General features: G+C 41.3%; 1 protein-coding gene across 3 annotated transcripts in view; it reads right to left on the bottom strand.

Moving 5' to 3' along the window:
• The window catches only part of phkb (phosphorylase kinase, beta), a 274002-nt gene that overhangs the window by 24359 nt on the left and 224337 nt on the right, over positions 1–25306 (bottom strand). For 2 of the 3 annotated variants that reach the window (XM_080186956.1, XM_080186954.1), the window contains 3 exons: positions 24380–24437; positions 19984–20074; positions 7404–7606 (listed from right to left, as the gene is read on the bottom strand). In XM_080186956.1, coding sequence (XP_080043082.1) covers positions 7404–7606; positions 19984–20074; positions 24380–24437 — 352 coding nt within the window. Of the gene's footprint in view, positions 1–7403; positions 7607–9220; positions 9312–19983; positions 20075–24379; positions 24438–25306 lie in introns of all 3 variants that reach the window. The other variant, XM_080186955.1, reaches the window with a different exon arrangement.

Here is a 25306-nt window from a genome sequence, read left to right as displayed (position 1 = left end):
GAGAGTGCAGAATACAGTGTGACAGTCATAGCAAGACGTAGAGAAAGATCAACTTAATGCAAGGTAGGTCCATTCAAAAGTCTGATGGCAGCATGGAAGAAGCTGTTTTTATGTTGGTTGGTATGTGACCTCAGACTTTTGTATCTTTTTCCCGAAGGAAGAAGATGGAATAGAGAATGTCCGGGGTGTCTGGGGTCCTCAATTATGCTGGCTGCTTTGCCAAGGCAATGGGAAATGTCGACAGAGTCAATGGATGGGAGGCTGGTTTGTGTGATCGATTGGGCTACCTTCATGATCTTCTGTAGTTTCTTGCGGTCTTAGGCAGAGCAGGAGCCATACCAAACTTTAATATAACCAGAAAGAGTGCTTTCTGCGGTGCGTCTGTAAAAGTTGGTGACAGTGGTGATATTGATGCCTTCCAAAATTTTCATGAGATAGTAGTGTCAATTGCTTTAGCATAATCAATGTAACATAGGTAGAAGTCGTTTTGCATTTCAATGGCTCTTTCTGCCAAGGTTTTTAGAAGATCGATTGCATTTTGTGTTCTTTCATCTTCTACAAAGCCGCATTGAATGTTTGAAACCTCTGACTTAATTTTCTTTCCAACACTGGCCATTAGATTCTGATTTACTACATGACTCATTAGGCCAATTGTTTGCTGTATTTCATATTCTACTTGCCAGGTTTCTTTAGCAAAGCAATCTAATGGCAGTGTTGCCAATCTTGTTGGCGATATCATAGAATCAGAGTCCTACAGTGCAGAAGGAGGCCATTTGGCCCATCCAATCTATACTGACAACAATACCATCCAGGTTCTATCCCCATGCTCCCATGTATGTACCCCGCTAATCCCTCTAATCTATGCACCCTAGGATGCTAAGGGACAATTTAGCATGGCTAATGCACCTAACCCGCACATCTTTGGACTGTGGGAGGAAACTGGAGCACCTGGAGGAAATCCACGCAGACACGGGGAGAACATGCAAACTCCAAACAACAGTGATCCAAGTCAGGAATAGAACCTGGGTCCCTGGAGCTGTGGGGCAGCACGGTAACCACTGTGCCACCCTCATCTCAAGTTCTGAGCATTTCCCCAGGATTATGTCCTAGGCCCAGCCATCTTTAGTTGCTTCATCAATGACCTTCCCTCCATAAAATCAGAAAGTGGGCTTATTCGCTATTGATTACAATGTCGAACATCATTTGTGACTCCTCAGATACCAAAGCAGTCCATACCCTAGACAACTTTCAGGCTTGGGCTTATAGGTGGCAAACACTCAAGCCACTCCAGTACCATTTAAGTACGAGGCAATCTCCAACAGGAGAGCACCTAAACATCTCCCCTGACATCCTGGGGGATTATACTTTACCAGAAACTGAACTGGATCAGCCATATAAACGCTGTGGCTCCAAGAACAGGTCAGATGCTGGGAATTATGTGGTGAAAAACTCGCCTCCTGATCCTCCGATGCTTGTCCACCATTGATAAGGCTCAAGTCAGGAGTGTGATGGAATACGGTCTTCTTGCTTTGATGACTGGAGCTTCAACAATACTCAATAAACTTGACATCACGAACAAAGCACTTTGCTTGATGGACACCCTATCCACCACCTTCAACATCACCACCTTCAACATCACCCCCTTCAACATCACCCCCTCCACCCCCAATGCAGTGGCAGCAGTGTGAGCCATCTACAAGAAGCTGCAACTCACCAAGACTCTTTGAACAGTACCTTCCAAAACCATGGCCTCTACCAAGGAGGACATGAGCAGCAGATGCATGGGATACATCATCAGCTCAAGTCCCCTCCAAGACACAAGTCATCCTAATTTAGAACTATTATGCCACTCCTTCATCATCATTGAGTCAAATGACTGGAACTCCCTTCCTAACGGCAATGCGGATGTGCTGTTACAGCCGTATGAGGGGTAAAGATGACTCCTGTCTCACCACCATAAGTTTGACCGTAACAGGGATTTTGTGTGAAGATTTAGAAAGATGGAAGTATTTACTCAATGCTTATGTTTAACCATTTATGTACTAATTACAAATAAATGATTTTGACAGGTTTCTTTAAGGCTTTAAACAAAAAAGGATTTGAGTTAAAAACCCAACCAGGTAAAGACAGCAAAATATTTAAAAAGTTCAACTTGAGCTTCTTGAACTTTCATGATACACATCTACTCACACAAAAAGCATGCAAAATTTTCAAATTATACTGTAGTTATTTACTTTCTTAGCCAAATTAAAATTCAATGCAGAAAGGTAAACCAGGTGCTTTACGAATCCTTGGTCATTGTGGCTGTGGTAGAATCTTTTGCTTGCTCCTTTAGATTTTAGGAAGCCTATGTAACTGCAATTATTGGAGACAATTTATTTTTAATCAGCCTCTCCCAGAAAGTGGAGGATTTTTGCACTTGAGGTTCCTTTTGATGGAAAATTCACTATTTCTGTGCTGGATTTCAAACTGCGAGAGATAGGGTCTTGACATAGAAGAGAAAAAAAGGAACACCTTCATTCATTCTCCAGACTGCTTCTATCTTTAGCAGTTTGAGTGCTGTGTTAAAGAGATTTCAGAACATCAGTCCCATGACCCCTCTCTCCCCATAATGATATTAGAAGTGGTTTCTTCATATGATGTCTAAAAAAACTGTTAGCTTTGATTCATGGCCAAGGCAAGTAGATTCTGTATTTTCTCAGTTATTAGCCCGAATGAGTCATTATCCATCTTAATGAGATAGGAAAACATCTTTCATCTAACATGTTTCAGCTGACCTTTTCACTGCTAAAGAGGTAGTCTTATAGAAATGTAAATGTTAGGTCCGGTACGTTTTTCAGTAAATCCTTTTGAAGGACTTTTTGACATCCTCAGGTGTGAAATTTCATTAAGTTGTGTGGATATATCTAAATTGTAATTTGCACTGGTACTTGAGAAAATAGCCACTGACAAGACATCAGGTGATTTGTGGCAGCCATCTTCCATCAATGTCTTGTCTTCAGGAAGTCCTTTTTAAAACCATTCAGTACATATTTGGTCAGCCAGTGAAATTACAGATTAATATCATTCATCCAGCTGGTAGTACCTGGGATGATCCCTTGTTTAGGGTTACGAGCGATGATCAATAGTGGATCCAGCAGATTCCATGGAAGTGAATGCGAAGAAGTTATGACTGCGGAAGGCAACAAACTGGTTGGTGTCAGGCAGAGGATCACCATCTGGAAAGAGGGTTGGTGTTCCCTTCAAACATACATGAGGGTGGGCAATAGGAAACCATCTCATGCTTTCCTTTTTCCTCATCAAATATGGTCAATACACTAAGATAAGAGCATGACTGGGATTGCTACCATTCACACCAACATCTCGTACAGTACAAACATCCATGAAGTGCAGCTGGACCTGGATCATTATCATACGCTGCGTAACCCTTAAATGACTTTAAGAGCAAGCCATATGAAAAGAAAAACTGACATTAAAAGAATTTTAGAACATTAGGTCAAGTAGGGAAAGCAGAAAATGTCATTCAAGAAGTGTGCTGATTATCAATCAAAATTTCTGGTTTGTACCAACTGAAGTGGATGGGACTAGGAAATACTGACATAATGATAGAGCTAGCACCTACTTGGGTGGAGAGAAACTTGAAAAAGGAATTGCAGCAGCTCCTGATCAAAACCACTGTAAATTTATTCTAGGATATCGGATTTTTTCTGAGAGAATTCACCTCGCCAGACTAGCAGGTACACCTTTCAATTTGAGCTCCAACACAAAGTATGTCAAATTGAGGACCTTGAAGTGTTCCATGAACAACCAGATCAAGCAAGAAAACAAGGTGGTTCTTAAGATATCAACATCATCATGGGAGATCTTAATGCAGAGACTGGAAGTTCTCATGAACAAGGTATTGTTGTTCCACATGACCTTGCAGAATGTAATAACAGAGGTGACAGATGAATCAACTGGAGCTGTCAGGACAATATTACAAACACATTAGGGGTGATTCTCTCATCACAGCCTGCAATTTTTCTGGCGGGTCAGGCTGGGAGACGGACATCGTCGGCCTTTTTCCAGGATTGTTGCATGCGCCCGGAACGCATGTGCATCTCCCAGAGCTAGAGAACAGTTGCAATTGAGACCACACTGAAAACTGACGGGAAGACAGGCAAGTCATTTTAATTTTTCTTCATGTAATTTAAGTATGTTTAGCATTCCATTATTGGGAAAGTGCCGGTCCCAATTGAATTTCCCACCCCGCCAGGCGTACTTCATTCTTGCGGGGTTTAGAGTAGATCCCTATGTTCGGGGAACCAGCGGGAGACCCTGTCAATGGGGTGGGAGGCTCCCGCTGCCACTCTGCATGGCAATCGATCTAGAATGGAGGGAGGGCAGTCTGCTGGGGGGGTATCTGCCAGGGTGAGGGGGGTTCGCCACTGCTGGTGATAATAGGCTAGACATCAGGCGCTCCGGGGCGTGGGATGGCGGGGGAGATCAGGACTAGCTTGGGAATTGTTGTGAGGGCATGACGGAGCTGGAGGGGCAGCACTACAGGGGTCCCGGGCTGGCCAGCGATTGAGCTGACCAGCAAGTGGGGAGTCTGACAGATCAGGGCCATTACGCATGCGCAGAGTTCCAGAAGTGTCAGACTCTGGTGTGAGTAGGTTCCACCCATCCCACCCCCTGGGTTTTTAATGAGATTCACAATTGGCATTTCTGCAGTGCACAGAATGGGGAGATTCGAGCGTGAAGTGGAACTGAGAAAACATTCATGATCTAGAACAGTTTTCCCACCAATTCAGCACTTTTGGGAGAATCTTCCTAAAAAAATACTAAATGTCATGACAGGCTGAAAGCCAGAGTGTTTCACTGCGGTTTTTTCAGTGAGCCATTCCGTGCAACCTTCCCACACCGTCAATTTTTCTGGCAGTCATAGGAACAAAAGAAATAGGAGCAGGAGTAGGCCATCTAGCCCTTCGAGCCTGCCCCGCCATTCAATAAGATCATGGCTGATCTGAAGTGCATCAGTTCCACTTTCCCGCTCTCTCCCCATAACCCTTAATTCCCTTGTCTGTCAAAAACCTATCTACCCGTGACTTAAATATATTTAGCGAGGCAGCCTCCACCACTTCAACGGGCAGAGAATTCCAGAGATTCACCACCCTTTGAGTGAAGAAGTTCCTCCTCAACTCCGATCTAAACTGCCGCCCCCTTATCTTGAGGCTGCGCCCTCTAGTCCTGCTATCCTTTCTAAGCGGGAAGAATCTCTCTACCTCTACCCTATCCATCCCTTTCATTATCTTATACGTCTCTATAAGATCCCCCCTCATCCTTCTAAATTCCAATGAGTACAGACCCAGTCTATTTAGTCTCTCTTCATAGTCCAACCCCCTCATCTCTGCTATCAGCCTAGTGAACCTCCTCTGCACTCCCTCCAAGGCCAAAATACCCTTGCCCAAGTGCGGCGACCAAAACTGCACACAGTACCCCAGCTGCGGCCTCACCAGTATCCTGTACAGTTGCAGCAAGACCTCCCTGCTTTTGTATTCTATCCCCCTCGCTATAAAGGCTAGCATCCCATTCGCCTTCTTGATCACCTGCTGCACCTGGTGATTCATGCCGGTAGGGAGGGCAGCGTCTAAGCTTGCTAGGGAAGCCAACTGTAGAGAGCTTGCGGCACCATTGCACAGGCACCCTGGGAGATCTCCTTCTAACCCCAGTACCCATTGTTGGCAGCAGTGCAACCTCCCCTATGATAACATGGGTCGCTGGCACAGGGACCTGCACAATGAGTCTACCATTATGACCCCGCTGTGGCTCACCCCCTCTGCTGATCATTCCCCGCCGAACACTCACCCTTTGCCAATCACCCCACCTTGCCAAACACTCCCTTGCATAATCCCCCTGCAGAACTCCCCTCCTTGTCTCTCTCCCTGACTACAGAGCTCCCCTCTTTGCCTCCACTGCACCTCCCTCCACCCGATGCAGGGCTCCCCTCTTTGCAGAGCTCTCCCCACTTGCTTCCAACTCCTGTCATAGCCCCATCTCCACTCATGTCCCACTCCCTTAGCACTGCTATGGTGCAAGGTGGGCACTGCCAGGCTCATAATGCCCAACAGGCACTGACCAGCCATCCCCAGACCACCCGGGGCTTCAATAGCTGCCAATCCTCCCCACATGGCCAGCACACCGGGTCTCCGTTGATGGGGCCCATGAGTGATTCTTGTCAGCATGATGCCAGGAGACTGGAAACTGCCATGCTGGCCCTGTTAATGCCATGCTAATTACGGGATTAGTACTTAAGTCGGCTTTGCATTCTTTGTGGGTGCGAAGCTGATCCTGCTGTCAAAACATGGCTGGGAGAATGGTATTTATGTCAAAACGGTTTGCATCCATTTTTAGCACTATCCACCCAGCCCGCTGCACTAATTGTGTAGAGTATGGAGTGACTGGTGCGGTGGGCTGGAACAACCGCGCCCATAGTTTAATTATCATCCCTGGCAAAGCTGGACATGGAAAATTCTAGGTGACGAAACAATAAATGGACATCTTAGAAACTCCATTAAACAGTCTAAATTGTTTCCTGAAGCAGACTGTGACAGCAATCACATACCAGTGTTAGCTACAACCAACAATAATTTCCCAAAATGGTATCTTGCTTTCTGGTTCACCACTGAAATGTATCTAATGACATGAAAGTGCTGTACTTGCTATACTGGTCACAAGAATTTAGAATTGGGCTGAAGTGACAGAAAAAGCTTCTTTTCGAGCTACTTAAAATGTACATGCATTAATCACATAGAAACGCTTTTGATGATATGCTGAATGAAAATTACTGCCAATGGACCTCTCTGGAACAGAAAATCAATTGTTACATGTGTGGAGTCTCATGCTTTCAGATTTTAACTGTTGGATATTTCAGAAATGTAAAATCTATTTTTTTTTCACTTTCCTTCCTGTTTCTTTTTTTAACTCCCTTCAAACAATCTTCCTTTCCCTTCCTTTGTTTCTATTTCTGTAAATGGTTAAACATTGAACTCACTTTAATTTACAGATTTTTCAATCCAAGTGCCACTTATTTCACAATTCTTCAATCTGATTGATTAAGGGGATACACAGTTTCTTCCTCCATTCACCCAGTTTCTCTTTCTGTAACATTATCAGCATTTTGCAGAGCAAATCAGTGTTAAGATGAAACCATCTTGAGCAGGTTTAGCTGATGGCAATCACTCTTATAGCAAACTGTGACTCAGTATTAACATAAATAGCCAGGAGAGTCCCTATGAATAACTGAAACATTAATTTTAAAAACAAATTTTGCTTCGTGCTCAATTGTCATGCAACCTAATAACCTCTATAATATTTCAGTAGAGATTTGCTTCAAAGCCAAATACTACACATACTTAACGTACCCAATTCTAAATTTCAGCATGCCATGGAAGAGCTCTGGAGAATTAGAGATAAGCCAACCAATGTGAATGACAAGTTCCTGTTGAAGCACTGCCTCCCTTTCATCAAGATGGGCACATTTAGTGTAGACAATTTTCTTTATATCTTCTGGAGACAAGGGGTTTGAAATCACCTCCTCCTCATGTCCAAATGCCCCTATCGTCACCTGGCAAATAGCAGTAAAAAAAACTTAGTGAAATATTTATTCACATATTGATGTGCATACGTACTCTGACACTGAGTTTAGAAAATAGAAAACCCACATTTTAAAACATATTGCACAATAAAATAAGATTGTAGTTAATGTATGAGCAGTGTATAAAACAAACATAAAAGTCCTAGTTTAGCAATAGAAGGCAAAAGGCACGACAAAAACAAGAAGTGCAGCATTAAACATGCCAAATTTTTTGCTCACTTTTTGTTTCTACCATTAATAAGATTCCAAATTTTTTTTTATTGCTTAAAAGTTGTGCTCCAGTTAGGGGTGTGAAGGTGAGTCAACACAATTTGAATTACGATGGAGGTAGCTAATATGAAGACTACAGCAAAGCATGTAGCAACATTCCTTCATTCAAGATACCATATTGAATGTGATGAAAAGCCTCCTCCAGATGCTATATCAATTTCCTCTTGGCTGTTAACTTTGTTTCTATGCTACTTTGGTATGTGTTGATAAAAAAAATTAACAAGAAACATATTTGTGAAAATTGAAATTGATTTGTGCGCCTAATATAGCTGAAATGAGTTGTTCAAATATGAAGATAATCGGCTTGCAACTCCTCATTAATAGATTGGTGCAAAGTCTAAATCCTAGTGAAAGCAGCTGTTATTTGGCCATTTAGCTGCATTATAAAAGAAAAACTCTCTGTTAAATTAAAGAGTTTTAGCAAGCCAGGCATATACACAAAGAAAAATAAATGTTTTGCTTCAGGTGCCTTATTCCCCATTCTTTGCGGTAATCAAGGGTAATTCAAGCAAAATCAAGATGCTTTTCCAAATGGATGATAGCGTGGCACAACAAGTTAGAACACAGAGCTTTCATCAATTGAATCTGGGCCTAGTTCAGCTGTCACAGCTGAAAAGAAAATATCCAAATTTTGCTCATTCAATGGGTTGCAAACAAAATGGAAATCTCCCAAGTTCCTAGGAGGCATGAGTATACCAAGAAATTGCTCACACTTTTCCACTTGATTGAAAAATTAATTCAAAGGAGATAGAAGGTATACACATGCCATGGGAAATCATATTTTCACGATTGATCTTTTGGGGCGGATAAAGAAGGACAAAAAGTGGTGACCAGGTAAGAAAATGTAAGAACATTCTGTTCATTAGAACTGACATCCCTTACCCAAATGAATGATAGGAAGGTGTTGTTCTTCCAGGAAATTTGGTCTCTACAAATTGACTGACATGCTTCCTTACATTACAACGATGTCTTCATTTCAAAATGCACTAAATGCTGGTGTTTTAGAGTGTTCTCAGCTGGTGTAATGTAATTTCTTTCTTTGTACTGTCAGGGGAAAAGAATTTCTTTGACTCACAACAGCAACATCAATGCGATGTATCCTGGTTGACACTTATGTGGCCACTCTACAGGGCATGGGAATGGAGTATTAAATATGAAAATATCTTCTTATTTCACATGACTTACCCATGGTACCCAAACATTTAGAAAAAAGAAAGTGGCTCATGAAAAATTTGGAAAATGAACAGTATTAATGAATAAACAAACAAAATTTACCAAAGAACTGTTATACTGTTGAGTAAGGTTTATACTTACTTGTTTACCCTGAACTAAAACCCTAGTAATTGATGGAGCAAGGCTGTCCACTTGTTTACCTAAAATACTTGCAGTGAAGCGTACAATAGACCTGGTAAACAAAAAACACAATTCTTCTAGATATTAGCTGTTTAAAATAATTTCAAGTAGAGCCAATTAACCCTACAAAATTCAAACATATATTTCAATGATAAAATATAATTCTCATAGCACAAAACTATTAAACTGTGATTAAATAAACATAAATGAAATACTATCCACTATTGTCTGAAAAGGGTAAGCAAAGCCATGTTGGAAATACTGAATAATGAAATTACCAAATGACCCAAAGGTCCTTAGCCAAGAAGAGCTAGCAATCAATGCTCAACCTATCTATTTTTGTAAATCTATTTTATTTTGATTTATATCAAAATTGAACCAAGAATGCTACAAATGTTCCTAAAGGTTTAACTAGTAAAATGATTTTAGGAGATCAGAGATTCAATTCTGAAGTTCTGAAGAGCAAGAAAAAATCTTAAAATATGCTAAGGAGAGTAATCGAGCATATGGAAATGCGAGCTGATTATTAGTGATGGTCCCAGATAGTTGCAAAACCAAACCAGGCATAATGCTAAGTGAACTGACCATATATTTTACAAGAATTCCTTAAGAGCAGAACATCTGAACTCATGCCATAACCATGAGAACAAAACAATACGGGGAATGATATGCAATAAACAATTAAAAATATAGATCTTAAGACTATCCTACTTAAAAACACTGTGTAAAACAACGGTAAGGAAGCTCTTTGATACCATTCAGGAAAATTTGTATTTACATTATTCTAACTGCAAGTTTCAGAGTCAATAATGCCTTGCAATAATGTCTCTTTTTTTCAGAATACTAAAGGTCCAAACATTGAGTGATGCCTTTTAAAAAATGGTTGGAGGTGTATATTTGCACATTCTATGCCAGAAATAATTCATTCATCTTACTGAGAAAGTTTCCTGTATAACTATTCAGAAAACATGCCTGACACGGGCATCAGACCTTTGTATGTGCGAGCTGGTGACCTAATGCTTGTATGGGACCACCATTCTGACATCAGGTTGTCCTGCATGTAACCTGCTACATTCAGGATAAATATCCTAGGAGGGACTGCTGGAGTGTCACCAGTTAAGTGCTTTTTGAAAAACAAAAGTCGCAAGGTACAGGAGTGCTACTCTTGGCTCACAACAGTCTTGAAGACAGTTGCTGACTCTCAGCTAATTCTTTCCCATTCCTATCTTGCACCTCACCAATTTCTTTGGGCCTACCAGAAGATTGCTGCTGGGGAAGAGCTGCCTCAAAGTGGTTCTCCTGGAACCACAGCTTTGTGACATCATACTGATCAAGCTGACGATATGTTGAGTGATATCAGGTTGTTGGCTCTTTCAGCATGTCGCCTTTTTCAGGCTAGAAAACAGGCCTGAATCGATTTCCACGCCATGTTCTTTGGATGCTTTAAAGTTAAGGCACTTGCATTCAGTGAGATAGACAGGGCAATCACCAATGCGGGGACAAACAGTGTTCAAAATTATTCTTGTTCTTTGGATTAAGTTAGCTTGCAAGTTTCCACTCAAAATTATTAAGATATTCAAAAAAATAAATTTGGTGAACCAGCACAATTGGGCAATGTCTTGAAATGACATTTAAATTTTTTTGCCATCCTTGATATTTCTAAAAGCAATAACCTAGTGTAGTTTCATTAATACATTTGACAATGTGTTTATTAAAAATAAGCTCTTATATTAAGTATCTTGTCCACCACCTTTGAGCAACCTGATTTTAAATAACTGTAAACAATTTTACAAGAACTGTACAGAATCATTTATTAATTTAGTTGGCGTAACAAGTCAGTTTCTTAGTAAATTAAATACTTTTAACTGTCAAAGCTTTTCTAAGATGCTTACAAATGCCCGTGTCCTTAAACAAAACAGCTTAGTTTTAAATCTCCTGAAAAGTCCACAAAACGGTTCAATTAGCAAGAATTTGCCATTATGATTAATTAGATTTGGGATATGGCCAGTTATATGAAAGGGCTGGCTTCCTGTATTTTTTTAAACCAGTTCAAAAGATTGCAGAAATTCAATTAGGTCAATTGTGGGTAAATTGTTCTGGAAATACGATGGTAAGATTCTGTCCAGTATGTTTGTCAAGATTCATGATGAACTTGTCAGCATGTATACCCTCTGTACTGAGAAACTTTATTGGAACCCAAATTGCCATGACCATATACCCAGCTTTGCAAGGGCAGCTGGGTATATGGCCACCATCACATGTAAAGGCAACATCCTAAAATGATCACTTTGAAATAGAATGTACCATTCTTCCATTTGTGAATAAGCCTGGTACACCTGCAATGATTCTTCACCAACTGTCACAAAGAAAACATTGAAATATGTTTTCATTCAGCAGTAGTTAAATTTAGCTCATGACCCACATTACATTATAAGAATATATTATACTACACAAACTGCAGGAGAAGAACTGACATTAATCTCAGCTCGTCCTTGACAGCTGTTAATTCCTGATTCTCAGTATGGTATTTAAAAACATCCATAATTGATAGGAAGACTGTGGGGAAGCTCAATGCAAATTCTAACATTTGTCTATACTTCCTCTGCAACTTTCTGCTTCCACTATTCTATATACCCTAATTGCTGATACACTATTTTCAAAGCCCCCCTATTATCTCTTGCCTCTGCCCCAACTTCAGAACAGCTACTCCCCGAATCCATGCTCTTGGCACTTTCAAACTCAACCATTCCAATGGTATCTTGGATAGTTTCCCGGTTGCCATGCTATGTAAACTCCAGTTCATCTTAAGTTTTGGTAACTGTATCCCACTCTGCACCAAGCACATACTCACACATCATCCATGTACTTACAACCAACAATGTCTCCTGGTCAACCAACACATCCAATTTAAAATCCTGATCTTTGTATTCAAATCCATTCATGACATCATCACACTTAAGGAAGGATGCAAGGGTCCTTGTGCAGGTCCTGTGGAGATTTAAAGGAGTGGTGCCAGGGAGTGAAGGATTTTAACCACAATGTTAGATTGGAAAAGCTGGAATTGTGCTCCTTGAAGCAAAGCTTATTGAGGGAAGATTTAATAGAGATGTACAAGATTACGACAGGTTTATATAAGATAGACAAAGAAAAGGTACTCCCAATAGCTGCTAGTACAAGAATGAGAGAACAAAAGTTTAAGGTTTTGGGCAAGAGATACAAGGGATGTAAGGAAGAACTTTTTTATGCAGTGGGTTATAATGACCTAGAACTTGCTATCTGTAAGGATGGTAGAAGGCAAGATGGTGAATGATTTCAAAATGAAAATGGATAGGGAAAACCTGAGGGAAATAAAGTTAGAGCTATGATGACAGAGTGGGGGATTGGGGCTGACTGGATTGCTCTGCAGAAAGCTGAGTAGGCTGAATGGTTTCCTTCTATGTGGGAAGAACTCTATGAATACATCCCTCTGCATTTCTGTGCATTCATGCATGCATTTATAGTTTGCATCCTCAGAGCTCTCTGACTTTTCGTGCACTCGCCCTCCCTTTGGCCCACTATTAGTGGTCATGTCATTTATTGTTTGGTGTCATGCTCTACGATTTCCTGCCGAAACCTCTCTATGACAAATCACCATCTCCTCCTGCCCACCTTCCTTTGAACAATTTCTTAACATCTATATTCTAATACCTTAGTCTTTGGATCAGTATCCATTTTTGTCTGATTCTGCTGTTGTGAGGAACATTAAAAAAAGGTACAGGAGGAGAATTTCAAAATGATCAAGCCTCATCTTGGGCTTTGACACCACGTTCCCACCCACTTCCATTTTGCCATGCTTCGTTGAAAGATCTAGAATCTGTCTTTCTCAGCTTTATTCTTATTCAATGATGGAATATCCACAACACTCTGGGTACAGAATTACAAAGATTTACAATCCTTTGATTGAAAAAAATTCTCTCATCTCAGCCTTAACTGATAGGCCCTTATCCTGAAACTGTACTTCCATGTTCTAGATTCTGCCAATGGCACAAAGGTTGGAGGTGTTGTGGATAGTGTGGAGGGATGTCAGAAGTTGCAACGAAATATTGATAGGATGCGAGACTGGGCGGAGAAGTGGCAGATGGACTTCAACCCAGATAAGTGTGTGGTGATTCATTTTGGCAGGTCAAATAAGACAACAGAATATAATATTAAGGGCAAGACTCTTGGCATTGTGGAAGATCAGAAGGATCTTGGGGTCTGGGTTCATAGGACGCTCAAAGCAGCTTTGCAGTTAGAGGCTGTGGTTAAGAAGGCGTATGGTGTACTGGCATTCATCAATCGAGGAATTGAGTTTAGGAGTCGGGAGATAATGCTGCAGCTGTATAAGACCCTGGTCAGACCCCACTTGGAGTACTGTGCTCAGTTCTGGTCGCCTCATTACAGAAAGGATGTGGAAGCCATTGAAAGGGTGCAAAGATTTACAAGGATGTTGCCTGGATTGGGTGGCATGCCTTATGAGCATAGGTTGCGAGAGCTTGGTCTTTTCTCCTTGGAGAGATGAAGGATGAGGGGTGACCTGATAGAGGTGTATAAGATGTTGAGAGGTATTGATTGAGTGGATTCTCAAAGGCTTTTTCCCAGGGCTGAAATGGTTGCCACAAGAGGACACAGGTTTAGGGTGTTGGAGAGTACGTACAGAGGAGATATCAGGGTTAAGTTTTTCATTCACAGGGTGGTGGGTGCATGGAATCGGCTGCCGGCAGTGATGGTGGAGGCAGATTTGATAGGGTCTTTTAAGAGACTTTTGAATAAGTACATGGAACTTTGGTAAGATAGAGGCTATAGGTAAGCCTAGTAGGTAGGAACACTTTTGGTGCAACTTGTGGGCCAAAGGGCCTGTTTGTGCTGTAGTTTTTCTATGTTTCTATTCCCCAGACAGCAGAAATAATGTGTCAATATCTACCCGGTCAAACACTTCCATTATTTTGAACATTTCATTGAGATCACTTCTCATTCTGCTAAACTCCAGACAACGCGGACTCAACTCCCATCATCAAACAGCCCTCTAATCCCAGGGAAAAGGTAGACAAAGAAAAGCTGCTCCTATTAGCTAATGGTATAAGCGCAATAAGATATTTTTGTACATTAAAGGTGTTATATAAATTCAAACTGTTATAAATTAGAAACTGAGAGAAAGAACGGGGTAGAGGAAAAAGTAAAAAGAAAAATAATTGCAGAATGAAAATTATGAGAAGGAAAGAGAGAAATTAATGATTTAGAATAGTACGGAAAATAATTAAAAAGCGAAAATGTGCCGAAGAAATAAAAGAAAAAGAGAAGTTAAAAGACAGAAATAAATGAGGGAGATGGTTTAGAAAACTGGTATATGTTGTGCGCTGCCCATTTTTTAGGCCTAAAATGGGAGAAAAACACATCAACTTATCAATGGGACCACCTGCAATCAATCTGCGTGGAGGCTGGTCCCAATGTTAAATTTGAGTCCTGTTCACATCTAAAATAGCAGTTTGGTCCTCAAATATATTGGTGAGAGGTTCACGTCCTGCTGAAGGACCCCATTGCAAAAGTAGTGCTTCAGCCCTATCACAGTCAAAATTTGTCAGATCAAGTGATGCAATATAATCTGATAGGGCATTTGATATTGAAGTGCAACAACATTTTTTTCTCAAGCAATGTTTCAAAACGTTGATGTCAAAATAAGCAACTTCAGTACTGTACATTTTAGGATATCACTTCAAAAAATGAAACAATTTTTATGTCTGGGACTACATACCCAGTCTTGATCACACTATGAATTACTGGTAATGACATGTTGTCTTGGCCTTTTGGCTAGGATCAAGTGTAGTATCAACATGCTATGTTTGGTTGAAGTCATTAGGTTACATTTCAGCTTCATTTGAAGCAATTTTTTAAAGCAGCATCTCGGCCTTTTGGCTAAGAATCAAATGAGATCAAGCCTTGGAGGAGGGGCAATGCCTGCTCCAATCAGCTTGGATCATGTAGATCAAGCCCAAGACAGGAGGTGAGACCCTTGTCTTGTCAGCTTGGATCGGAAATGTCTCAACTTGTTGAGACTCTGAATTGGACTTGATTTGATTGAATTGGAATAAAAAGTGCTGGCTCTTCCTTTCTTTCATTGCCAAACATTTCAGAATTATCATTAAAATGATTTACATTAAAATGAGTTTCAGAGTGAAACAGATCAAGTTCCACTGCACATAGATCAGGGAAAGTACTTATGGATATTGCTTCCAACAAGCTTTAAGCCTCAAATGACAACAAAAGCATTCTGAGTGCCAGGCTCCTGCTGTTCACACGACACCTGCTAGATCGCAAGTACATTTTTTTCCAAAGGGTTGTCTTGTACACTAAATTACAAATATCAATATTGGCCAAGTAAGAACGAGTAGAGATTCAACCAAAGTAGGGACAACTTGGATTTCTAGGTCCGGCCTTCACATTGGACATCTGAGGCAGGAGGCTAACAGAGCTAATCCATTCAAACAAAAATATCTCCCATTAGTCTTCTTTTCAACAGAATAGGGACTGAAACTGAGACAGGGTCCCAGCGCAATTGCAAATGAAAGAGGCCCATAAAATGACTTAAATTGAGATAGGGCTGCAGATCGACTGAGAATGACCACATAGGAAGTAATCAACCCTAAGGCTGGGATGCTAAACTCAGTTTAAGGGAGGTGTCCTGATCTGACATTCTGGCATCGGACCTGGGCTACATTTAACAAAAGTTATGTAGCCACACGGGGGTGAAAATTAGTAAAACAGGCCTTTTGGCTAAGACTAAATGTCAGATCAAGCCCAAGATGGGGTGCAATGCCTCATCTTGTCAACTTGGATCTTGTTTGTCTCCCTTGTGGGGACCAAGAATTGGATTTAATTAGAATTAGATTTTTGGAGCAAGCACAGAATAGATTTGGGGGTTTGCATGGTTCATTCTGCTTTGTAACTTTAATGATGGAGTAACCTTTTTTTAAAATTAGTAAAACAGGCAAAGCGTATACCAATTTCTAGGTCCAAGGCCCTTCATTCAGTCTGCACAGTGACAGATTAAATTGTATTTGCACATAAACATATTTGCTCTTACTGTTTTTGGGTCGCCTGGTGACTGCCTGGAATTAGTGTTGGATTGATTTAAGTAATGAAGATGGGTCCTTTGCCTGTTTCGGGACATTTGCAAAATGTGTGAAGAACACTGTGCAAGTCAAACTAGTTCTTCCACTTCTATAGTTCATAACTTAAGAAATGTAAAGCAGGAATACTCCAAAGCACTACAGTGGGCTATACTCAGCTCTCTTGTAACTCACTGCTTCACGTATTTCAGCTTTTCATATAAAACCACAATATAACTACCCTTGCTGCAGTGATCTCAGTTGCCTGTTTCCCATATTCCACCAGTGAAAACAATCTTCAGTAATTACCCATTTTAAAATCCCTGGATACAATCTTACCACATGCTGCGTGGCGAGCCGGGATGATAGCGTCCAAGGATAAAAAGCCAGTTTGCGCGTTTGTTATCGTCTCAGCCCTGTTTTGCTGGCGAGAACACCTTCACACCCAGAGAAGGCATGAAGTCAATTAACATAAATTTAATGAGAATGAAAAAGACTTACCATGGTCCACACGGCTTCTTCCTGCCTCCCAGAATCTTCCCCCTTGCTGGCGAGAATCACAGGGACCAGGTGTCATGGTGACACTGGGGGGAAATTGGAGGCCACTGAAGCCCCCCAGTGGTTGGCAGTGCCCATCAAGCAGTGGCACCCTGGCATTACCCATCTGACACACTGGCAGTGCCCAGTTGCTAACACCATAAATGTGCCAGGGGCAGTGACAAGGGGGTGTGGCCTGCATGGGGGAGGCTATGCACAATGGTGGGGTGGGGTGGGGGGCTTATGCAGGGGGAGCTGTGCAAGGGGGTGGTCAGGCAATGGAGTTGTGACTTGGGGCATGTTGGGGGTCCGCCAGGGGATTCAGTAGGAAGATCCTGATGCCCCAAAGTGAGCGACCTGTGTTGGTGTAAGGTAGGGACAATGCCACCAATAAGGGGATGGGGGAGGAGGGGATGGGTGGGGAAGGTCTGATGTCCGTGGGGCGTCAGCAGGGGAAGGGTGGGAGGAGGTCTCCCTGCTCATAGATTGGGCACCCTGCGCAATGGTAACCGAGAGATCTGCAGCTAGCTTCCCCAATGTACTCAGGTATTGCCCCATTGCCAGCCTAAAATTCTAGCTGTTAGAAAACCTGACAGCGTGCTGGAGATTGCACTGCCGAACCCGCCCAAAAGTCTGACATTGAACACTTTCATTCTTGGATTTTTCTGGCACTTTGAATTTTTTGGGAAGATTGCCTCCCTTTGTCTCACTCACACCGTTACTCACTTCCCCCTAACCATATTGGGGCTGACTGGATTGCTCTGCAGAAAGCTGAGTAGGCTGAATGGTTTCCTTCTATGTGGGAAGAACTCTATGAATACATCCCTCTGCATTTCTGTGCATTCATGCATGCATTTATAGTTTGCATCCTCAGAGCTCTCTGACTTTTCGTGCACTCGCCCTCCCTTTGGCCCACTATTAGTGGTCATGTCATTTATTGTTTGGTGTCATGCTCTACGATTTCCAACTCTTAGTTCCAACTCTGCCGAATTATTGAGCCCTAACAAATCCTTACTTTGTTCCTTAGACTTCTTCCCCCGACTCCCAATTTCCAGTTTCCATGACTATCTCTGCAGCTCAAGCTGAAGTCTTTCAACCCCATTTCATCGTTCCCCTCTTTTCCCCCTAAATCCACATCCTCACTCTTAACCCTCGGTCTTTGAGGCTTTCTGCTGAACTCTAATCACCCTCTATTCCCCACATATCCTGATGAACCTCCATCCCAAGCCCCAATTTCATTAGAGTTCAAATCTGCACAACCCCTCCCCAAATCCCATTCTGTCCCCGGGTCCCAATCTGTTGTCCCACCCTCATCCCAATCTGGCACGCCACAGTCTTAATCTGCTGTCTCCAAGTCCCAACCTGCTGCCACCCTCATGAGTCCCAGACTGTTCCAGTGCCCAGGTCCAAATCGGTCCTCCTTTATACCAACCTCCTGCTCCTCCATCATGTGTTCAAATCTGTCACTTTTCCAACCCCTTCATCCCAATCTGTCAACCCAACCTGAGTCCCATTTCGCAGATGGATCCTCATCCCAATTTGTCATTTGCATCCTGGACGCCAGTGCTACTCCCTCCCGAGTCCCGGACTGATCCCTCCCCAAGTCCTAACCCCCTTACCCTATAGCCTCTGTCTGCCCAGTTCAACCTTACCTTTTCTGTGTGTCTATTCCCCTTCACATTCCAGAGTCATTTCTGGTCATTCTGAGGACTCGGGTGCTGAAACTCTTTGCTATGTGGAGGGGGTGCTGACATCGCAGATTGGTGAAAAAGCACTGCAGCAATGCAAAATTTGAAGCCTCAGGTCTCCCAGGTTGTAAAATAAATTCCCTGGAACACTTGCCTCTGCACACCAGAGGCTGGGTGGAACATCTACATGGGACACATTTTTGGCACCTCTGCTCAAAGCAGCAGGAAGCCTATTAGTAGGAGACAGTAGCAGGAGGTTTAATGTGAGAATGGTAAGTGAAAGGCACATCAAAATAGTCAAAGATAACTAGAAAGGTTAAAACTAACGAACCATATTTGCTCAGATAAGTGACCAAAATTATATAAAGATTAGAACAGGTATGTTTTAACTTAGCACCAGTACAGAGATAAAGTAAAACCTCAAGAATGCTCATCACCTTTTCTACATTACACTGATCAAATTCAAAATGTTTAAATGATCTGTCATTAAATGACTTTAAAAGAAGTATAAATAGTATGTTTTGTGTCAAAAATAGAGGGAGATGGCAATGTACAGGTAATGTTGCTGGACTTGTAATCCAGAGGGCCTACGCAAATGCTCTGAGGACATGGGTTCAAATCCCACCTTGGCAGCTGGGGGAATTTAAATTGAATTAATAAGACTGGAATTAGCTTCAATAATTGTGATCATGAAACTATTGTCAGTTGTTGTAAAAAGCCGTCAGGTTCATTCATGCCCTTAAAGAAAGAAAATCTGCCTTCCTTACCTGGTCTGATCTACAAGTAACTCCAGACCCAAACCAATGTGGTTGACTCTTAACTGCCCTCGGCAATGGCCCAGCAAGCCACACAGTTCAAGAGCAGTTAGGGATGGGCAACAAATGTTGGACTTGCCAGAAACACCCACATCCCATGAAGAAATAAAGAAAAAAAGTGCCAACATGTACATCCTGAGACTTGAGAGAAAGGAATGGTATGAAACAAAGATAGCGAGCAACAAGGAACTAGAGAAAAATGATCACAAGCATAGCTAAAAAACACGCATGTCAAAAATGTATGAGAACCACAACTGGATGCACCCAAGTGTAATTAAGGAAATCTGCAATTGATATACAATCATTTAAATTCAGAAACTTATTAAATGGAAAATTTTGGTTGCTCAGCAAAAGCACGATTAGGCAAACACATGCTCCAAATCTAGCACAAATGTAATAAGAAACCGTTTACAAGTAAATAGAATGGACATTATCTCTGGTGGTTGCTAGGAAAGCATTAGCACACAATTATGCAGTGAAAGGCATTCATTAAATAAATCTGGGTGGTATTGTGACACACTGAAGATGGCACCAAATCTCACAAATGCTGTCCTAATTACCTGCTTCCCATGTACCAGCATTGTGGTAATATGTGGGGCCATAGAGGCAGCAACCAGCTTTAAAAATGCAGCACTGTAACGTACAGCCAACCTAAATATATTGATTATATAATGATTATATCAGGTCACAGGAGTTATAAAGAAAGTCAGAGTTCTAAACATACAGCAAAGTTGACATTTCAGATATTGCAAACCAGTTCAATGTAATAACCATAACATTTCTGACTTTAAGTAACAAAGCAATATTTCTAAAAAGAATAAATACACAAAATATGGCTAAACAGGTAGGGATCAAAAATCGATTATATGCTATAATAGAGGGGAACAGATCCACACCCTCAAAAAGATAATGGAAAATCAACTAAATTATACAACACATTTCTGCTTTGAATTTGAACACTTGTTTCCTCCCCAAATGCCTGCCCAAGTCCTCTCCAATAGCACTTACCTCTACTCCTCTTGTTGGAAGATCAGCTAGCATGGCACTACTGATATATTAATTGACTTACTGCCTAACCATACTCCCACACAAAAGCAGCATCAACTATCAGATCCATTACAGAGCTGAGGAACAGCCAAAAATGCTTCCCTGACATTTACCACTTGCCCTCAGATGCAGAGGTGAAATCTGAAGACAACTAATTGTGGACATAGTTCTGCTAAGCAGGGATTCCTAAATCAGATGGCACCATATGCGCTTTGTTACATGTTTATGCAAAATATATCTCCTCAACTCCACCTAACCAGTATGCAGAAACTGAGTTCCCCTAGAGACATCTATCCATAATCTCCTTCATTTTACTTTTTATCCAGGGCACAAGCTTATGGGATTTACAGCACTAATTATGAATGTTAAAACAAAATGTTTAAAAAAAACAACTTAAATACAATTGTGGTCATGTGACTGTTCTGCTATGTTGTCCTTTAAGGGACAATCACAACAACTATATAAAGAAAGACAGTGGAAGTAGAAAACTAATCATATTTAAAGGGATATTGTCAGTTCCAACATTCATTAAACAAGGACAAACTGAAGGCATGTAGTTGAAAATGTTTACATGTGGGATGGGTAAGTTTAAATATATTTCCACAAGGAATATGGTGTCATGTCAAAGATCATGTGTCATGTGTCAAAGTGTCATGTTTAAGACAAAAGTTAATTTTAAAAGAGGGAGATAATAATGAACATAGGACAGTAAATATGCAATGACGTATATTTATTTAGCATCATTCAGGTGATGAAAAGTCCCTAGATGCTTCAAAGGAATATTGCAAAACCAAGCGTGACACCAAGCCACTGACAGTGCCAGGTTCGATTCCAACCTTGGGTGACTGCCTATGCAGAATCTGCACATTCTCCCTGTGTCTGCATGGGTTTCCTCTGGGGACTCCATTTTCCTTTCACTGCTCAAATACATTAGATGAATTAGCCTTGCTAAATGCGTGGGGTCACAGGAATTGACCTGGGTTTGAAAACAGAACATTGGAGGGTTGGTGCAGACTTGATGAGCCAAATGGTTTCCTTCTGCACTGTTGGGATTCTATGGAACTTTAATCAAAGGTGGAGGTGAGGTGCAATTGATTAAATCAGTAACTGCAGGAATGTTGAGCTGAGTGGAAGACGAAAGCTAGGGGTTTTGAAAGTGTAATTATTAAGAGAATTGGGGGCTAGAATACAGAAGGAACAGAAGAAAACTTTGACAGATATAAAAATTATATGAGGAAAGCAAAAAGGGAATTAACAAGATTAAGGGAACAGCTCATAGAATCACAGAAACCCTACAGTGCAGAAAGAGGCCACCTGTCCCATCGAGTCCACATTGACCACAATCCCACCCAGGCCCTATCCCCATATCCCTACACATTTACCCACTAATCCCTCTAATCTACGCATCTCAGGATACTAAGGGGCAATTTTAGTACGGCCAATCAACCTAACCCGCACATCTTTGGACAGTGGGAGGAAACCGGAACACCCGGAGGAAACCCACGCAGACACGAGGAGAATGTGCAAACTCCACACAAACAGTGACCCAAGCTGGGAATCAAACCCAGATCCCCTGGAGCTGTGAAGCAGCAGTGCTAACTACTGTGCTACCGTGCTGCCCATCTTAATTCCCCACTTGTCATCTTTAGATCATTTTGAAGTGATTAAAGCAAACATGTGGGATATTATGAGCAAAGAGTGAACAGTTAAAGGGATGACATCATTTAGAGACAAACAGGCCGACACTCAGGAAAAAGCGAAGATGTTTAATAAATACTACTATCTTTACTGGGCAAGTCGAAGGTGGGATTAAGGATGAAAAATTTTCAAAAGTAATCTATATTAAAAAAAGTTAGAGAGAGGAAAATTAGAGAGGTCACCAGTCTCAGATGCTGAATAGTTCAAAATTTTAAGAAATGAGAATGACTGTGAAGGACGGAGTAGCACATGATATACTGCAGTTCAAGACAGTGGAAATACATGGACAGAAAGTTACAGGCAAGTCTGATCCCACTTTTGGGAAAACATCTACAAATTGAGTGGAAGATTAATTAATATTTTGAAAGAGATGGAAAAGTCAGGGAATACCATTGTGGATTTTTAAAGTGCTTGTTAACTGGATTGTTTTCAAGAAAATGTAATATAAAGGTAAAAAGAATGTGCAGTAGATGTTATCTTTATCGCTGAAGTCTTTTGATAAGGCAAGTTTAAAAAAAGGTGTAGGTATTAAAGTGCATGTAACTCCATAGCTAGAGAAATGAATAGAGTACATAATGTAAGCAGAAATATACTTTTTAGATTGTTGAAACGTGGGCAGTCATGCACACCAGTGATCTGTACTGAGGCTTCCTATGCTCCATTTACTATCTGGATGCAGGCACAACAAGAATGATATTTTAAAGACAATAAGGAATTTGGAAAGTGTAGTGAGGAAGTGAAGAAGGAGATTTGAAGTGCTTAAAGGGAAAATAAAAGCAGTTAATATAAAATGAAAAACTAAGAGCTTAAATAAGTATATAAAAAACAAAGGAATAGTTAAAGACAAGGGGAGTAATGTTACTGAAATGTTAGTTTTGGGTCCATTATTGTTTTCAATTTTCATAAACAACTCAGGTGTAGGAAATAACATTATAAAATTTGCAGGCTAGTTTGGAGGGCATTTAAGAAAAAGCATTAAAAGGCTACTATTGAGGTTTACTGCCACTACTAGGAACAAGGGATTTCTACTCTGAGAGTGGAAAAGTTATGACTGTTCTCCATATGACAGAGGAGATTTGTTGACACCATAGAGGTTTTCAGGGAAATGAGAAAATTTGATTGGGGAAGTAGAGAGAAAAAAACATTTGCTTGGATCAATGGGTCAATAATTAGAGGTCATAGATTTCAAACTGTCAACAAAAATCTGGAGAGGCAGTGAGGAATTTTATTTTTCATTCAGACTTTTTGGGATCTGAACATGCCACCTGTAAAATGGCATCGGCTGACTCCATAGATAATTGTACACGTATCCGAGGATGAGAATCTAATAGGGTTATTGCTAAGAAGGAGGCATGATTGCTCTTTCAGAAGGCCAGCATTAGTATGATGAGCCAAGTGGCCTCCTTCTGCACTGTAAATTTCAATGCTTCCATGATGATTAGGGCACTTGGAATGCAAGATATCTATCTGTAGAGGATTAAGTTCTGGTGGAGATATTACACCCGTGCTTTTAAGTAATGGTGGCAGTAAGAATGCAGATGTACCAGGATGAGAGTATAGAACTCTTTATGGAGGGAACTGCAGAAAACAAAAAAAACGTTCTGAAAGAAAATAGTAAAAGTCTAGATGAAGCATGTACCTTTAGCTGTTAAAGGTAAGGTAGAGAGAGCAGAGACTTTCACTGAAATGAAAATATTGTCATTAGCCTAGACCATTGCTAACATCTTTGTTTAAGAAAAAAACGTTGATTAAACTGAGTAATTACAGACCAGTTAATCTTATATTAGTCATGGGGAAAACTTCAGGCACCAAAATTGGTTTTGTTGGAAGCACAAAATGAGGGACAGGAAATTCACACAGGATTATCACAAGGGATTAAAGGAGAAAGGTTAGAAAATATATTTTTCCCCATTGTATTATAAGAACACCGAAAGCTTTATCACAACTGATTATAGGGACATAGACTTCATAGTGAAATAGATAAGCGTTTGACAGAGGAGACTATACAAGGAATTTGGGAAAGAAAATGAGGTAGAGGTTTTAGATAAGAGTTTGAATCAGCACAGGTTTGCCATTTCAATTGATTTCTATCTGTGGTTACATACTTCAAATAACACAATAAGATTTTATGTTAAGTATCTCAAATACCAAACATGGGTATTTGACATAATAAATAGCACAACAGGGTAAAGTAACGGCTAGTATACAGACCAGTTTTTCTTGCTGCCTGAACGTCGATAAATTCTTTCCAAACAATCTATAATAGTACCTGAAAATAGAACATAGCATAGCTTTTAATAGGACATAATATTGTACAATGGAAAACTTAGAGAAATCAAATGAATAAAATCAAGAACTGCTGAAAGCAGCACCATTTTAGGTTTCAGGTGCAATGGTTCAGAAACTTATCTAGGATTAAATAATTGCCACATACATACCCAGGTGGTCAGGGCATGGCTGGGCAGTGCCAGCTTGGCAGCACCCACCTGCCCAATTGGCCACGATAAGTGTGCCAGGACAGTGCCAAGGTTGTGCCTGTGAGGAGGGGGTCTTGTGTGTGTGAGGCCTGAGTGGGGGTAGGGTGATGACTAGGTGGGATGTGGATATGCACAACAACTAGAGGCTTATGCAGAGGATGGGGGTGGGGGCGGGGGGAGTGGGGACTGGGTGCTATGTAAGAAGGGAAGGAGGGATGTGCGGGGGAATGGATTATGCAAGATGGGAGGGTGCGTGCGCAGGGCTCCGCCAGTGAACTCATGGGGAGGGTCCTGAAGCCCCAGTGCTGGGAGCTGGGGGGTGGGGAGGGGATACCCTGCGCAATGTTGATCGAGCACTCTGAAGCTGGTTTAGTACCGGAGAGTTAGGCTCAGGTGCCTACCTCCTCCCTACAGGTGCAAATCTCCCTGCTACTAGGACAACTGGCAAAGTATGGAAAGATTGCAGTGCCAAACTAGCCACAAAAGGTGCAGAACACACCTGCTTTAGTGAGCCTAATTTTCTGTTCCTTGTCCGATCTTACTGGCTGGACACAGCTCGAACGGCGTGATGAGCCAGTAAGATTGGCCTCTTAAAATAGTTTTGGGAAGTTTGGAATCTTCATAGTGCCTTTGGAACTGAGATACGAATGGCAGTGCCTGT

Source organism: Carcharhinus amblyrhynchos, chromosome 4, assembly GCF_965287045.1.
Source record: "Carcharhinus amblyrhynchos chromosome 4, sCarAmb.v2.hapA, whole genome shotgun sequence".
Taxonomy (NCBI): Eukaryota; Metazoa; Chordata; class Chondrichthyes; order Carcharhiniformes; family Carcharhinidae; genus Carcharhinus; species Carcharhinus amblyrhynchos.
Note: the sequence above shows the minus strand (reverse complement) of the source record. Positions and strands in the feature narration are given on the sequence as shown.